Raw genomic sequence first — 18,051 nt, 5'->3', positions numbered from 1 at the left:
TCGAATCCAAATCTTATCCACATATAGAAAAAAAGTCGGTTGACACGCAGTGTCTCTGACTCAAAAATCAAACTCGTCCTGCCTCCAACTTCATCAGAAAAGCCCTTCCAACATCCATGCAAGCAAGCCTAACAAATTGTATGCCATTAATAAAGTCACCTTACCTGCACATGACTTCATGAGTGAGCAAAACTCTGCACATTTCAGGATTCTTGTTCTGTCCTTCGTAAGTTATGGGCTAAAAATGAAGAAAAGGGGTAAGTCAATAGCATTGGGGTTTTACTTGCTGGTGATAATATTCAAATTTCAGGTGAAGGCTTTTTACCTTTGTCATGATCAGCTAATAAATGCCTTTCTCAAAGCCCTTTTGAACAGGAAGGCAGCTTATACAGTAGTGTTGATAAAATGTGGACAAAACCCTACAATCCAGGGGGGCACAACTTCAGAGAATAATTTAATTATTCTCAAAAATAAGGCAAAAATAAGGACTGTAACACATGTGGAAAAGAGACAAAAATGAACCAGAGATGAAAAATCATGCGGGGCAAAGAGAAGAAAAGAGCGAGGATGAGGTGGAGCAGGGTAGCCCGGCATATATTAGCTGTGCTCACCTGCTTAGTGACTGAATCAATGAGTCTAACATACAGATCCTGTTCAGTCCTGACACCTAGAGCGAGAGAGAAACGCAGCCATTAATACTGTTACATGCGCCTTTCCTTACAGAACATACACATTTAGTTTCATCTAGTGCCTTATTAAAAATCCTCAGCAACATCAGCTACTTTTGTTTCCTCTAGTGTGCTTCCCAAACCCATCGCCACGAGGTAATCTTCAGAGCCCATCCCTGTGATAAGGAGGCACCACAGAAGGGAACTGCAGTGCATTTTAGAAATCATCGTGACAGCGCCTACAAACCTTGCCTCAGTTCAGTGCCCACAGAAGATGACTGGAAAGGGGACTCACCGTTGCTATAAAGGAGTTGGAGTTTGTAATGTGTGCCGTTGTTTGTCTTTTCATTGCCTTGCTCCTGGAAAGAGAATTTAAAAAAATAAAAATAAAAAAATCTTCCAGAACTTATTTGGCACATTTAAAATGCAAAAACTGATAATCATGATGGAAGTGACAATGAAGTTCATTAAAATTCCGCGAGGTGAATTCACTGATTGGGATATATTAACCTTCCGAATGACCCAGGACAAACTACAAAATACTGCTGACATCTTTTCCTGGAGGAGTTCAAGAACTTCTTTTCCTCTCTTATTTGCTATTATGCTCTCAAGTTTTTCAAGGCAACAAGATGAACGTGCACATTGCAAGTCAGCTAATATAAAACAGATTGAGAGTAGAAATGCCTAGTGCTTCTTGTCTTTAATGTGTTCATTACTTTGCAACAGTGTTATCTGGAATCACTACTGATATTTACATCCTGAAGGTTACGTTACAGAGTGTTTTCTTGCAGGATATTTTTTTAATGTAATTTTCTAAAAGCATTATTTATGAGCATCCTTTACAATTAAAAAGTCTTTTTCTATGACTAAGAAAATAACTGTAAAAACAATAGTATGAAACAACATGAGGTGCTTAACACACGGATTTAAAATACAAAAAGAAATGCTTTTCAGGTCCTGCCACTGACTTTGGAGCCTTGAGAAATACATAGCCCACCAGATACTGTGACACATTACAGGTCAGATTCCACTCCTCTTAGGGAACTAATAAAACTTGGCAGATCTGATTGATTTTTAAAATAAAAAATAAAATCAATCATTCTTTGTCCCCCGTGATTTTTTTGTTCTATTTTTAGTGGATTTGTGAAATTCCCTTTGTATTCCTGATACAACCTTACAAGCCTTTTCAGCTAGAGCAGCACACAGAGGGCAGCAGCTTTTCCAAAGCACCTGAACCCTGGACCAAGAGCTGGTTTTATTTTGCTAAGGACCAGTACAACAGGTATTGTTAAAGGTGAGCAGCTCTGTGAGGGAGAAGAGACGAAATCTGGAGGAGAAAAGAGGGAAAAGAAAGACAGCAAGCCTTACTTTATCGTTTTCTACAAAGTCCACAAAAGCTGTCCTCTCTATTTCCACAGGCTGCCCTTGTCTGTCGTAGAGAGCCAGAACAAAGTGGAAGAAATTGGATTTCCTCAAGTTGGAGGGTGGCTGCTTTTCAAAGTGAGCTCTGGACAAAGCTACTCCGCTGTGGAGGAAACACACGGGATAGGGTGTGGGGGGAGAGACAAAGACATTACAAATCCGTGCAGCAGCAGTACGAGCAAAACGACGGGCGGGCACGGCAGAAGGGATTCGGGAGAAGCCCGGAGCGGTCGGCCCGGTGCAGGTGCCGCTCCAGGTCCCCCCTGTCCCCTGCCACCGCCGGCTCCGAGCTTGGCGCTTCCCCCGGCGGCGGTGCCCAAATTTGCAGCCGCTCGTTCCTGCGCGGCCCCGGGCGGCGCAGCTGCACTCCGAGGGCAAAAAAACCCGCCGGGCTCGGAGCGTTAAACCCGAGAAGTTGGTGCTGAAGGCGGTGAGGTGTTTTCCTTCCTCCTCGGCCGGCACCTTTCTGGGCACGGAGCGCTCCCGGCGCCTCGCACCCTGGGTTGCTTTTCTCGGAGAAGACAACCGACCTGAGCGCGTTTCCTCCGGACCGGCACCGGCACCAGCTGCGGTACAAGGCAGCCGGTTTCGGGCACAGCACCTGCTTGCCCCAGCAGCAAAGTTGGTCGCCGCGGGCTTTAGCGGCTGGCTATTTGACCCGGCGCCCGGGCGTGCGGTTTGTGATTTACCCGGCGAGAATTTGAGTTAGGGAGCCCCCGGCTCCGCTCAGCCCCGGCGATGGTTCCCACGCATCTCCCGGCTTGGGATGTTCGTGTGCCCGCCGTGTCCCGACCTGCAGCCCTGTTTGGTAGTGAAACGAGCCGAGCCTCCCTCTCCTAACGCTGATTTTTACCTCCTGCAGAGAAAATAGGTGCCCGTGGGCACCTCCGTAGCACGGAGCACACGAATTCAGTGTACCTGCAGGACAAGCTGGGAGGCAGAGTTGCTTTGGTGTCCCCACAACAGCTCTGCTGCACGGGCACAAGTATTCAAGGCTTTCGGAGCTTTCCCTGTGCTTTCCCTCGCCAGAGAGGCACGGGGTGAGCTCCCCGCATCTGCCACAACCGCACCTGGGGGGGCTGCCTCTCGCCCTGCAGCGAAGAGCTCGGATTTGGGGTTTCTTACTGATCCCTGAAATAAAAGCGGCGCTGCCCCCAGACAGCCCAGCGCGGCTGCACCTCCGCGGCTCCCCCGCAGCCCTTTCCTTTTACTTTCGGTTTTCCCGGGAATAAACGTCCCCGGTTCCCCCCCCCCCCCCCCCCCCCCCGCCCCGTATTTTTTAAACCATCTATCGGCATTCCTAAAACTCTGATAACTCCTCCCATGGTGCTTGGGAAACCTTGGATCAGGCCGTGGGTGGGGGCACCGAGGTACCTACCATTCCTACAGCGTCCCACCCGCCGGTGCGTGCCCTCACCTTGTCGCTATATTCACTAAAAAGCAGCTGGCTCCCCGGGCTCCTTCGGCTTTCCCCTTCCCGGCGCTATACCGGTATTTTTTGGGGGGGAAAAATGTATCCAGAGAGTGAGGGGACAAGTAGATATATGGTACTTAAAGGAGTTTTTATCACCTCATCCAAAAAGGGAAGAGACTGGAACAGCGGTCCTGCACAGATTGAGCTGAGGATAGGAGAGGGGAAAAAAGTGTGGGGGAGAAGATACCAAAACACCACCCCACCCAAACAAGAAAAAAAAAAAAAAAAAAAGGGCCCCAAACACCACAGCGACCAACCCCAAGCCCCGGCGGCTCCCCCCGCGGTTCCAGGTCCGCTCCTGCCCCGGCAGCCGGCAGCAGCGGCCGCAGGGCCGCGGGGTGGGATCTGGCCGCTGCCCCCGGTAGCCCCGGAGCCGCCTGAATTGAGGAAACCAAGATGCACCGGGGGGGCGGGCGGGGGAGAAGAGCGGCACCGAAGTTGGTTTTAACTCGGTTCCCTCCTGTTCGGCTGTCTGCCCCCGAAAGTGGGAAGGGGTCGCCTACAGCGCTGCGTACAAGCGGCTCCCACCGAGAGCCCTCTGCGCTAAAAAAAAAAAAAAAAAAAAAAAAAAAAAAAAAGAGGAAAACGATCGGAGCTCTGTCATCCGAGCCCGCGCTGGATTTTAGGGCTCCTGATGCTCTCCGGCTTTGGAGCGCCTGTCCCCAGCAATAGCCGTATTGTCTTGAGCCTTCAGTGAGTAGAAAAGACCGGGAAGGAGGAAGGGGGGTGTCAGAAAGGGAGAAAATAAATTTAATGTCAAATGAAAATAACAAGAGGGAGTAAGGAAAAGGTTTGCTTAAAAATAGAAAATAAAAAAGAAGCACGGAAGAAGAGGGGGAATGCAGTGACGGTTACCTTTGTGCTGCTACGTTTGCATCCACAACCCCAACGTTTCTGACCCAGGACCTGACGGAATCCATTTCAGAACCTAGAGATTTATCTTTCAGAATTGGTCCTCTTCCTAAAGTATCTTGAATCCCAAACATTTAAAAAGTCTATTCCAACTGGCAACAGTTTCCTTGGGGGGGGGATACGGGAGGAGAAGAAAAACACGCAGCCTCTGCAAGTGACACACACAAATCCCAGGGAAGTGGAGAACTTCAGCGTTAAAACCAACTTCTTCTGCTTTTAGGTGCTACGTGTGTTTTAATGCCTTCAGTGAGGGGGAAAAAGTTTGTCCTCTCGCCGAGCAAAAGTTACGCTGATTCACTCTTGCCTGGGATCATCATCATTCAAACGCGGGCGAGGAAACTGCATCCAGCAACCGCTCGCGGGTAACGAGGATCACCTGTTTCTCGAAAGACAGGGGGAGAAGGATTGATTGCTGCCCAATCCGGGGGGGAAACACCAAAAAAAAAAGGGAAGAAGGGCTGGGGATGACTCGGGGAAGGCAGGGGAGCGGGGAGGGAGCCGGAGCGTTGCGGCGGGCAGCCCGCGCCGGGGAGGAGCCGCAGCCTCCCGGCCCCGACACCATCAATGGGGCACGGCGGGCAGGGGGCGGGGCCGGGTACCATAAAAGGGCATCTCATTTGCATGGCCCGCCCCGATTGGAGGGCTCAGGGCGCGGCTCCCCCGCTCTGCTCCGGCCCCGGTGCCCGGCCGGGAGCGGGTCCAGGAGCGCGATCGGGACCGGGACCGGGACCGGGACCCGGAGCGGAACCGGGTCCGGTAGCGGATCCCGGGCACCTCAGCTCGGCCCCCGGCTTGCAGCCTCTCAGCCCCACGCGGTCCAGCCGCGGTAACCGGGCGGCTCCGCGAAGCCGTTAATAAATATATAGAATAAATTAATTAATAAAGCAGCCGCGCGGGCGCCGGGGCGCCGGGTTTGAAACGGATCGAAGCGACGAACGGGGCTGCCCGGGGAGGCTCTGCCCGCGGGGTGCCACCCTGAGCGCCATGTCGCGACACGGGCAGGGCAGCCCCCGTTCCTCCAGCCGGCCTTAAAACTTCTCGTAAGGTCCTGCCGAGGGAAAGATGGCCCGGGAAAGGAAAGCGGAGTTCCCCCAGCCCAGCCGGCGGTGAGGCAGGACGCTACCTGTGGTTTTAGTTGTTTTTTTTCTTAAAACCACTTTGTCTCGCTGATATTTCCCCCCCCCGGCCCTTTTGTAGCGGGATCCGTGTATAGATCCGCCTCTGAAATCCATCTAACAGCAACGCGAAAACAGATTTCAAGACAATGAATGCAAATCTGTGCTCAGCGACCATCTGCCAGATGAGGGAATCAGATGTTCGGTAGTTAAAGGGACAGCGCCAGGATTTCCTTCGCTCATTATCCGCAGCTCCTCTTTAACCCGCTTTATTTTTTAACGGGATGAGATTAATTCGGAAATCGATCTCGTATTTCTAACTCCTTCCACCCGCGCACACTCAGATTTCAGAAGGCACCTTTCTGCTAAATGCCGGGTTATTCCCAGTAAGTTTGACACGGTTCTCCTGAAACAAAAATCACAAATTCAAACCTTCCCCGAAGACTTTCATAAAACGTATCCTTAATTCAGGCGCGATCGAGGGCAAAGCCGGCACTCCGGATCGCTCTGCCTACAGAAGCCACAGACTTTTAGGTGATCCAGATCTCACCCGATCCCTGCTCAAGGACGTTTCCCACCCCAGCCCCCTCCCCAAATTGATCAACGCGCACCCGGTGAATTTGTCACGTTGGCCAGGGGCAAGGTGGGCGTTATAAAGCAAAGCACGGGCAGCTCAGCGCTGCTCCGAGCGGAGGCCAACACCGGGATGTTCACAGCCCTGCGATGCGATTTCTCCGGTCAGAAAACAGGGTGACACATCCAAAAAAAAAAAAAAAAGTAATAGAATAAGAACGTGCAATGTAAACGGACGCGTTACAGCGAATTTGGTTTTACTTTCGCAATAGGCATGGGTACCTTTCCCCCGGTAAGAGCCCCTCTGTGGACGAGGATTATTTGGGGCAGTGGCACCCTGCGGAATTCCCCAAGCGGGGCTGCTGGGTTCCCATGGGGAAAGTGCTCCCCCGACCGCCAGCCGCTCGGCTGCGGATCCGGATCCAGCCCAGGAGCCCCCCCAGCCCCAGCCCCGGGGCCGGGCCAGCTTTAGGAACAATGGGGACTCGTGTGCCACGGGGAGCCGGGCTTTTAGGGCTTCACGGCGGGTCAGAGGGCAGCGGCGCAGGTCAGAGGAGCTGCTCTCTCCTCACCCCAAACAGCTGCCACCAGAATTTGGCACTTCGGGGACAAATGAAGGGAGCCGAGGGCAGCGCCGGGCCGGGGGGAGGCATCGCTCCGCCGGGAAGTCGCTCCCCTTTGGGGTGCGTCTGCAAGAGGCAGCACTTCTTAAACACTGCTGGAACGCCAAACACCGCGTCCAGAGCCCCCGTTTCAAGCACTTGGGTTACGGAGAGTCGCGAAGAGCCCCTCTCGGCCCGGCTCTCCTGACGGCGATTCCCCGAGAGAAGCGAGCAGCGGCGTCGCTGCCCCCGCGCTGCCTTGGGGTCCGCGCTGAGGGCTACGGGAGCCGCTTCCAGCGGGCGGTGCCAGGTGAATGCCGCCGGGGAACGGCGGCGGGACGAGCCTGGCAAAACCAAACCAAAACCCAAAGAAAACACGCACACACGAAACCCTGCGAGCCCTGCCGAGGACAGCTCGGGCAGGAGAAGGCAGCCCCGAGCAGCCGATCCTCTTCTCGTACAGCTCCGAGAAGCGCCCGGCACGGCCGGGAGCGTGCCCCAGGCTCCTGGGCCCCGCAGCAGGGGGAAACCTAGGCTGGAGAGATTATCAGGTGCTTTCAAAGCATTACCCTAAAAACGCGCTTGTTTCCTCTCACGTTTAAGGCGAAAAAGGGAATGAAAAAGGCTAACCTGCGCCTGGAGAAGACCCTGGAAAGGCAGCGTTTCGTTCGCGTTCCTACTCACTCGGGAGAATCCTGCATCCTTCAGGTGTCTCAAGGGAACAAACTGCAGGTGAAAGTTATCCTTTTCCCTCTGACACTGATAACTCTTTCCGTCTTTATCCAATAATCTCACTGAAAGTTTCCCTTCAAAACTGCACCAGAAAATAAACGTTCCTGTTACAAACAGCTTAAAATTAAGTCCTGAACAAGGCAGGCTGTTTGCATGCAAGCACACACCACAGGTTTGGAAATACAACGGTATTTGTCAAACAAAGAGCTCCCCGAAAAGAACTTTCAGGAGCCCAAGAGCAGAGCAAACAAACCATTCGCTTGCAGAGGATGCCCTGTGCCAAAGACGTGGCTCCCGGAAACGAGAGCAGGTTGTGATCTGAGCTCCTGGTATGTGGTCAAAGCACTTACAGATCTGGTTTAGAAGTCCACTCCGATTCAGGAACGTACTCCTGATTTACAAGACCCCCATTTAACTGAAACAGGAGAATATGCAATGCTTCTTAAAACGTTTAATACAAGAAGTTTAAAGCAGTTCAGGTGCATGCAACCAAACCATGTAAGCAAATCGAGCTCTGAACTGAATGGTGCATGCAAAACAAGGACTTAAACAACGAGGTGCTTTTGGTTGGATTGGGTACATAAAACTGGGCTTACAATAAACCTAAAGGTTCTCTCAGAAGCAAACTCACGATTTGATTGCTGGAAGAAGTTTAATCCCCAAGTATAAAATTGCTTTCCCCTTCCTCCCCCCCAAGTGCATTTGGAAATATCTAGAAACATGATTTTACAGCTATAAAATCCTGAGCTGTACCTGGGCTCTCCCTCTTTCTCCCCCTTCCCTCTTGCATCGTAAAGGTGCCATTTACTGGAGTCAACTCTCCCGACTGATCAGCGCTTATAGTGTGCAAGTTTCAGAGATTCCACTGATCACATTTAGCAGCGCTGAACAAAGGAATGCTTTCAAACTTACAAATGCATAAGTAAACATTTAATAACTTCTTCTCCACCTTATCTTTCCCAAAAGAGAAAATATTGCATCCATCATATCCTCTTCCGAGTTTCCCATTCACTCCGATAAGTAGGTGCTTTTTGCAGTAGAACAGAAAAACACATCTGCTAGGTTTTATATCCACGTTTTTTGTTTTGTTTTAAAGATACTTTTACTGCCTTTTGCCTAGCATGGTTTTTGGAACACGTTAGCAAATAATATTTTACCATCGGGAGTATATGTTCCATTTTATTTTATAATGCAGATTTGAGAAGTCTTAGTGCTGAAGTTTGTTTTTCTAACCACATGGAGGTTTGAACCACCAGGCATAGTCAGGAAAAATGCTTTAAGTGGGTGTATATTTGTGCTCGTAGTCTCATTTTCCAGTTTATAGAAAACAATCAAGGGCAGCTTTTACTATGTCTTTGCATGTCAGCTACCCAAATTAATCTTCCTCTGGAAGAAGAGAAGTTGAGGTTATCACACCTTTTTAGTTCCACCACCGATGCACACTCATGACCCAACTCCAGCTGTCAAACATCACCCACAAGAACCAGGTAAGTGCAGACATACTGAAGAGCAGAATTACATTCACTCATTAACATATGAATCAAATAAAAGCGGTCCCCAATACTGCAAACATTCTTATATGTAACCTATATTAGTCACCAGAGTGGCCTTACAAGAATTACTTGACAATATGCACATGCTTAACCTCATGCTTACACATCTGCACAGCGAGGGCCTCTTTTTCCTCGCCTCAACTCAATGCAGCTCTGTCTTAAACAGGTGTCTAACTTTAATTACTTCAATAGGCACTCTGAAGTGATGCCACGGGGACACTTTGCCTACTTAAGAGTCAGCACAGCTTAAGCCTCTTGATAGATAAAAACTTGATTTTTGAAGTGTTTCAAAATACAGAGAATTGGGAACACTCTGGACTTGCAGCTCTTTTGGTGGAGCACAGCCTAACACTTGATTTGGAATTTCAAGTTAACGTACTAAACAACTACTTTCATGCAAACTAGACTGTAGCAGGAGTGCCCAACTTGCACTTAATTCCTAATTTTCCAGCTCTGCCTGTGAATAATAGATATCTAGAAAGATATCTAGAGCCTCCCTGGTTGTACTGTTGTAACAGTACAGCTCTACTTTAGTTCCACCAGCTAGGGCTAACTACCCAGAAAAGCTTTGCTTTCGAAATCTGGAATTTTCCAGGCACATACACACATATATGTGCATATATTTCTTAGAGAAGACTCGGGTATGTGTATATGTTTTCTAGGAAACAAGTATACTGATTTTTCATCCTTGCATAACTCCAATAAGCAGACACCTGAGACTTGCCAATAACCTTTCATCATTTGGATAAATCCCAGGTTTCAACATAAACATAGAGGAAGTTACGGGGTCTGGTTGAAAGCCTAGTACACTGTCAAAATGGTTTGACTTAACAGGTTTTGCATCAGACCAATATTATGCTGTTAAGCTCAATTATAGCCTTTGTTCCTTTTACTTTGAGATGGTTTTACGTCTAAATTTCAATGCTTGTAAAGCTTTCAAGATACTTGCAGAGACAAACTTACTTAAGTCATGCAACACTGTTTGATGACCAAGAAGCTGAGGCACCAAAAAAGTCACAGTACACAAGAGAGAATAAGGGTCCAGCATCATCTCCAAGGTGATTTTTCCTTTACTGGGCCATTTTCCAAATACACAGAGCCTCCCATGAGAGCTAAGAGTGTGCAGTCATATAACATGCATGCACAAAGAACCTTGGCTGGGTTCTACTTACTTTGTGCTGCTCACGGATGTGGTGCTCATGCAGGCGGTTTTCGATCTGCAGTTACATAAATTAGTGCAAACCAGTTCTCAAAGTGCTGTTGAGTTTTGTGGGTTAAGAATTAAAGCAAGTTGTATTATCAGGAGCCTCCAATTGCAGGCTTCAAGGAAGAACTTGAACCATTTTGTGTAACAAAAACTCACTCATCAAGATTCTGAATCTGGCTAGAGGTTATTGGTGCTACCATCGGACAAATTATTAGGATGAGGAAGATATCTCTTGGGAATGCTCAATAATCAAAACATCTGCCTCCTGCAAAGTTTTCCTGTGCCTTCTTTTAAAGCATCCGGTACTTGAAGCTAAAATAGAATATACAAGAAGCTTAATCTAATCTGACTAGTCCTATGTTCTTTCCATAAGGCAAGAAGGAGGTAGTTAAAAGCTCAGTATATCATAATTAGAGCTTTACAACCTTGGAGAGACAGTTCTGTTCTTCTCTGAACTGTATTCAATAATCCGAAAAACATTTTTGTCTTGATTTGGTGGAACAGAAGTATTAACACACCTAACTTCATAAAGCCAACCAGACTTGTATCTCAGTAAGTGGCATTTCAAAAGCTGCCAAGTTACATGACCAGATTCTGGTCCCGCAAACATTTATGCTTGTATTACAAGCAACGAAGCTGCAACACCAACTGCTCACAACAGATTTCTGCAAGGTTAGAATTCTGAGCTTTCATTTGGGAGTTTATTCTAAGTGATTAGAACCTTGTTTAGCCTAAACATTATTTACTAGGAGGGGAGAAATCTACACAGAGTTCTAAGCCTTCTGTGCTAGTCAGTTACAGCTTACCATTTGAACTGTTTCTTTCATCACCAGTTTTTGAGTATTCATTCGTAGGGTAAATATAGATGCTTTGAAATGTACACGTACCTAAATGGGTATGCTGCTTAAAAGTATTTGGTCAGCCTGGTTGAACATCATCACTTTCCCATCATCAGTATCAGGTAGGGAGAAATAATGTTTTACTAAATAACCTGATACTATTCAAGTATTTCCAGTGAAGAGCGCTGCTAATAAATACATTTATTTAAAAAAATTAAAAGGCTGTACCACATGTGTCCTGCAAGCTAGCTAAGCCAGAACAGATGGATAAAGAAAAAGCTCCCATGTTAGCTTTGATAGGCGTACTGTACGTTAGTGGATCTAGCATGTTTTACAGTTAGTATGTATATAACACTCGTAGGTGGGGAACCTCAAGCATGTTTTCCATATCCAAAAACTAGAAACAGTAAAGAGGATGGATAAAGAAACCCGCACACACCTGTGGAAGGTGATGGGCCCAAGGCTGATTGGCAGTATCACACCTGGGTGAGCAGATGAGCCTCTTCTAATAGTGGTTAGGGGGAAAATCTAAACATGAATGTATAGCATGAGAAGTGGATCTCTGTACACACTTCAGGATTCAGTCAGTTCAGATTAAGGAATCAGCAGGAGCGCTCGGTCAGGTTGGGCTCATGCTGGTGAAGGAGCATTAGGGCAGTGACAGGCACCTCTGGGACATGCAGCAGAGCCAGGCTGGGCAGTGGGCAGCTGTGCCCTGCACGAGCTTCACTGTGAGCCACGAGACGTCTGAATCGTAGCAGACCAGGAAACCATAACTCCGTTCAGACGTGTTCTTTGCTTTGTGTTCTCACGGAGATAGAAGAATAAGGACTGCCACACACGCTGTGAGCCATCAGAAGCTGCCTCTGCTCGGGATGTGCCCTTCCTGATGGGCTGCCCGAGCTTTGCAGAGCCCTTGTGCACCAGTGGCCTGATATGGGGTACGGGTGAGAAGGGGACTGGAAGAACACCAGCTCTCCAAGTGCATCCTCCCCCAGCATTTAGCTATTTGCTGAAGTGGTGAGATGAGGTCTTTGGTGACTCCAGAGCCGCAGGGCATCAGCGACAACGGAAGCAATGAGCAAGTTCTGAGGGTTTCGGAACACCACCCTAAGCAGACACAGCTTTGTCATCCACATGTATTCTTTGGCTTTAGGGAAGGAAAACACCCTCTGTTATTTTCAAGAGCATGTGTTCAGAGCATCTGAAGTGTAGAATATGTTGGAGCATATGGCATATAATTTCTTTTTCCATTCATAATCTGTAGCAAGACAGGAAAATCAGTTTTCGTAAGTAGAGGCTACAGCTTTCCTTTGGAAATATCTGCACTGCCACGTCCTTCAGCATCGTCTACATGCAAGCGAATGTCAGTAAAGCAGTAAGTTATCATCGCTGAGGATGGTCTAAGGAATTGGATTACAGCAAGTACATGCCACACAACCTAAAGGCTTTCCATGTGCTTGCTACTTCCACCGACACCTCCTGTTGGAAGTACAAACAGTATGGGATGGCGCTATCAACTTACTCTGCCCTTACATGCCATCCCAGTGACTTAGGTCTAATCCAGAAGAAATAAAGCTCCTTCACTGCACTGCTCGCAAGCCAAACGTTAGAAGAGAGAAAAAGCAGACAAAGGGAAGCCAGAAGGAGAAAAGAGGACAACCACTCAGGACACTCCAGACCATGCAGCGTAGCTTTTGACTATCTCAAGAACAGTCAGTCACTTTTGAAGACTTGCCATCTGTTTATTCTCCCCTTCACTAAAGTCACCTATTTGGTCAAAGCATTCTCCAAGTATTCCATGGGACAGAGGCAAAGAACTTCAACCTACAGCAGTGAAAGCTGCCTCAAACATTTCCCCATATTGGCCCCACCTCATACTCAGCCTAGAAGAGAACCTCACAAAGAACTAATGCCCTACAAGCATGTGCCCTAATAGCTACAGCATTGGAGATCCCCCTGAATTTCCGAGGTATGAGATCTGGGTTGTCACTTAAGAAAATGTTCTCACTTTTTCCCCTCGAGGTGTGCGCAGGCACCCTTACACCCCGGATTTCCTCCGCTGGCCCTGACCTGAGGGTACCTGGAGCACGCGCTGTGCGGAAGGCCGAGCTGCCAAGAGGCACAGCTCGCACAGCCCCCAGAGAGGAAAAGCATTTTACAAGATGGTTTATGGCATCTTATTTTTCCCCACGTAGAATATGAATAACGTTAATGGTGACAGAGCCTACAGGCAATAAAAGGCCTTTGCAGGTATCAAACAGCTTCAAACTTTGCTTTGGCTCTCTGCCAGCGGTACAGCCAGCCAGTGCTTCCTTCCCAAGGCTAGGCCCTGTGGCCACTGTGTCCAAGTAATTACAGGGCTGTACTCGTGTCCAGAGAGAAAGCAGACAGGAAACTATTTTGATGTAAAAGATTACATGAAAGCAGAAAGGAGGAAAATTGTGTTTCGTGTATACCTGCTACTTCAGTGTGGCAAGAAATAAAGCACAAGACGAAACAAGAAAAGACTTTTTTCTAGGTGTTTGGTCTTGTACAGCATGTAACTTACACAAGTTTGGCCAGTTGGTTAAGTATTCACATTTCAAAGCAAAAACCCCTGATCCACTGTTTCTAGTGCATGTCACTTTTTCAATCAGGCAGGGTAAGAACCATGTAGCACCAACAAGTCACAATATTTTTGATGAACTAAGTCATCTTAAGAATCACTTCCTATTTCATAGCTCCAAATCATCAAGCAAAAGTCAGTTTTTCTTCAGTGGTTAATCCAATTTGAAGGAGTACTTTTTGAAGAACTGGCAGTTTTGTTTTTTAATTTTCCTTTATTTTTTATGTTTTCATTTCTTAATTTTTATTTTATTTTGCTGCTTGCCACTGCAAGCTAGTTCCCATGAAAGTACAATACTGCGACAGTCAAACAAGTTATTTCTTCATTATCCATAAGTTGACAAAAGCCTTTTGAATAAATACCCAAGCACACATACTTACCTTACACCTCCAGTTTTTTGTTAGTTAGGTTAGCTCATAAGCTGAATGCCTTCATTCACACAACATCAAGAAACCCTACAGAATGGTTGTCTGATTTTTTTTTCTTTCTTCTTTTTTTAAAATTACAATCACAAAGGCAAGCTCCTCAGCACCTGCATTAGGTAAATGCTGTTGGATTATTCCTGCTCAGTAACAGAGGAAGTAGAAGCACGTAGAAGCCAAAGTTAGAGCAGGTCAGCTGCAGGGATGGGGCTGGATCTCAGGAGCTCCTGGATTCTGGGACACTGCTATCCATGAATGGGAAAGTATTTCCCCAAGGCTCAATTATTGGCACATTTGCCATATACCCTGCAAAACAGCAACATTTAAGAAATAAACCTTCAACAGCCAAGACACAAACATCTGTTTTGAGGAACTTGCTGTGGGCTGGGAACAAGACAACCTTTGCCTTTCCACCCAGACCTGGTTAAGTCAGCCAAACACATTGACTTGTGTTTCACGCATCTTGAAACTTGAATCACTGCTCTTACACACCAACACGTACATAGCACATGTGAACATATGTACATTTATAATGTGTATAAATGTGGGTTTGGCTTTCCACTAGAGGTAAGTCTTAAGATATTGATAAAATGTTATTGTGGAGTTCCACAATATTGTTCAACAGCTGCAAAGTTTCCACTTCCACACTTTTTAAATGGGGAATGTAGTTTACAAGTATTAACAGCTAACAGAACTGCCATTTTACACCTGAACTTATTATTTTTTAAGATAGGAACTAAATATTTGATCATCTGATGCATTTCAACATCTGCACCGGTTTCCTTTCCCCTAGTCTCCTAGGTAGATTTGTTGTTCCCGAGTACCACAGATACACTTGGGGAACTGGACCAGTGGAAGTTTTACCATCAGTTTCAGTGTCAGTGAATTTGCTCTTGGCCATCTAAAAGAAGACCAGCTGTGTCTTGTACAGGGTGCTGTGCAGTCAGGCCCAGCAAGGCAGTCCATGTATCCAAGAGTTCAAACTTGTGAAAGTCAACAAGTATGGGTCAGAGCAATCAAAGGCACATATTCCTGCCAGTTAGATGTAAGAGCAGGAGCTGGCAGAAAACAGAAGTCCTTACTGATCATTCAGATGACATCCATAAGATTTAAAATCACAATTCTATGATTTAATCCATTACCATTGTTTAAAGTTCTTCATAGTAAAGCAGATCAATTCTGACCTTCGTTTTTACCTACCACAAACACCCCCGTAAAGCTCATCAAGAAAGGTAATTCTTAGGAAAGAGAAAAGATTACCCATCTTGTTTTAACTTTCCAAAGTCTGAGGCGTTTGGCAGGCAGCTTTCTCCTCAGACACTGATAGATGATCGAGAAGGGAAGGTGTGTATGTGGAGGGGGCAGCTACGCCTTCGCTGCTCTCCGGGTACAGGCGATGACAAACAGGCAGATAAGGCAGCAGCTCAGAGCACTGCAGAAAGGCCCTAAAGAAGCGATGGAAAGATCTAAGAGGAACTGTTGTTTTGGTGGAGGAACAGAAGGAGGTGGAGGTGTAGTTGAACTGATGACCCAAGATGATCCCACTGGTGGTACTTTCAGCAGGCTAGGAGGAAACGTGGGGAGAACAGCAGCTGTCAGCAGACCCATGCAGGCAGGAGATCCTATTCCTAGAGGAAGAGCCTTGGCAATTTGGGTAGGAAGACAAAAAACACATATTTACAGCACTAAAGTGGGAATCTGGAGGCTCACAGAGCGAGGCCACATGGCAAAAAAAAGGCTCAGCACTGTCTCAGTACAGGCTGCCCACTGATTAGCATCTCCTCTGAGCCCCTGGTACTTAATAACCTGTGCAAATGTGTTAACAATTAAAAGAAAAATGCTGTGGTGCTGTACCTCTTAACATCTGGAAAGATTACAAGAGTACTTTACATGCTCAAGAAGAGAAAGGATGCTAGCAAGTTAAGCACTCCATGCACATGCCATGACTGAAGAGGCCACACAGAGCACAAGAGGGAAATAGAAGGATGGTGTACTCTTAATTTACAGATTGGAAACGGAGGTCTATGAAAAAGTTCCACCACTTGCCTGAAATCACACAAAGGCAGGAACTGAGCCCTACTCTGCCAATTCCCAGAGCTGTTTTTCCAAACCACGACCATATTCAGTCCTCCTGTAGGGCAGTTACTCCAAATTGCTTAATAATGGGGTTGGGGGAAGCAGAAGGGGGAAGTTTCCTAATAAAGAAGAGCCCCTTCCGTCAAGAAAGGTCCTTCTGACTCTTGGTTAGTAACGGAACAGATGAAAAATCACACGTTTGATTTCTGTTCCCCAAACAAACCTCGCTAGCACACAAGACAAACCTCAAGGACAGCGTTCCGTGTACCGTTTACCTGTGCAATGCCACCACCTTGTGGTCTCTGCAGTCATGGCACCACCAGGATCTTCATTTCTCCAATGGTAAGCAAACCACGTATTCTCTTGCCGATTAATTTTGAGATAACTTTGCTTAGACTTCACTTGAACAACCCGAGTAGCAATTTCTGGTGTGTACTGGTGGAATTTGATGCGTGGTTGCTCACACACTGCTATTGCAGAGCTGCTACCTGTTCTCACCACAGCTAGTAGGGCAGGCTGCATCCACCGAATGGACGTGACACCTCCTACTCACCTCATCCTGAAAAAAACAACTCCATAGCACAGTTACTCTGGAATAGCAGCAGCCTCTGAATTTAAGGCCCATCTTTTAGCTCTAAGAGTACGGGCATGCTGCCTGTTTCAAGCACTGAGCTTACAACAAGCAGTTTCTCTGAAGGTCGGAGTCCCAAGACCCACAGTAATGTGCAGATTCAGCAGGCTGGGTGCGCAGCTTGTGGGGGCAACTCTGCCAGTCACTAAAGCAGGAGCCCAAGTTTACAGCACTGCCCCAAAAATGTGTTGACTAGCCATGACCTCAATCAAAGCCAAGTCCCTTGGAGGTTGTTTCATGAGATCCCTTCCTCCACACCAACACTCTTTGCCCCTCCAAGCAGGAATGGCAGCGTAGATTTGTAGGCACACTGTGTAAACAGCAAGAAGCACAGCCCCCTACAACTCAAAGGAGTTCCTCCAAAGGAGGAATTATCTTTTGGGTTAGACCAACTTTTGGTGCCTACATAGACCACACCAGTAACAAGTTTGAGCAGGAAAAGGAAGATCAGCAATCTCAGGCTCTGCTAACAAGTTACTCCACAGCCCGAAACATGTCCGCCTCCTTTCCCTACCTGTTAGATCAGCATATCATGCCTTTGCAGCACGACTGCAGATCCACAGATGACAAGCAAAAGAAAACAGATAATATAAAAGTTATCATGTTTGGCCACAGTGGAAAAGAATGGCTATTTATTGCAAAATTCAGTTCTATTCTAACTAGAAAAAGCTTATCTAAAACTGCCATGAAGAAATAAAAATACTTCAGATATCTGCTACTGATATAATCAAGACATCCTGTATGATGTAAAGCTGGGCTGCTTTCCAGGATACTAGCACGTATAAGCATTTACAGGAATTTTTCATGCAGTGACCAACACAGACCTGGTTCAGGGTCACATCAGAGCCAAGAAAACACCTTCCAAAAAACAGACATTGACAGTCTGCAGCGTCCTCCTCAGAGGCAGAATTATATCCTCCATTTGCACTACAGCTCTTTGATGCAACACATGCTACCTTGCTGGTTTGATACTTGCTTTACCAGTTCATTTTGCAGTTCAGCTTACATTTGCCAAACCGTCAGAGACTTCAGAGAGCTTTGCATCACAAACTCGTTCAAAAAATATCAAAGGCTACTACCTTTACTCTTCTTGCTGCTTTCCTTCTACCTTGCAGCCTTCCAGGCCCATGCAGTGCAGCCTCAGAAATCTGCTAGTGAAATAAGAGGCTATGAACAGTCCTGCAGTCATTCCTGTCACTTTTCTCACTCAGATAAGC

General features: G+C 47.1%; 1 protein-coding gene across 6 annotated transcripts in view; it reads right to left on the bottom strand.

The window, feature by feature from the left end:
• Positions 1-18,051, bottom strand: part of EBF2 (EBF transcription factor 2) — a 152,727-nt gene that overhangs the window by 130,859 nt on the left and 3,817 nt on the right. For 2 of the 6 annotated variants that reach the window (XM_080568655.1, XM_080568654.1), the window contains exons 1-5: positions 4,420-5,720; positions 2,037-2,193; positions 964-1,027; positions 612-667; positions 165-238 (exon numbers count right to left, since the gene is read on the bottom strand). In XM_080568655.1, coding sequence (XP_080424781.1) covers positions 165-238; positions 612-667; positions 964-1,027; positions 2,037-2,193; positions 4,420-4,550 — 482 coding nt within the window. In that variant the 5' untranslated portion in view covers positions 4,551-5,720. Of the gene's footprint in view, positions 1-164; positions 239-611; positions 668-963; positions 1,028-2,036; positions 2,194-4,419; positions 6,110-7,396; positions 8,500-18,051 lie in introns of those variants that run through there. The other 4 variants (XM_080568651.1, XM_080568650.1, XM_080568652.1 and 1 more) reach the window with 4 other exon arrangements.

The sequence above is a fragment of the Anser brachyrhynchus genome (genome assembly GCF_964034855.1).
Source record: "Anser brachyrhynchus genome assembly, chromosome: 26".
In the NCBI taxonomy this organism is placed as follows: Eukaryota; Metazoa; Chordata; class Aves; order Anseriformes; family Anatidae; genus Anser; species Anser brachyrhynchus.
This window is presented reverse-complemented; position numbering and strand designations above follow the sequence as displayed.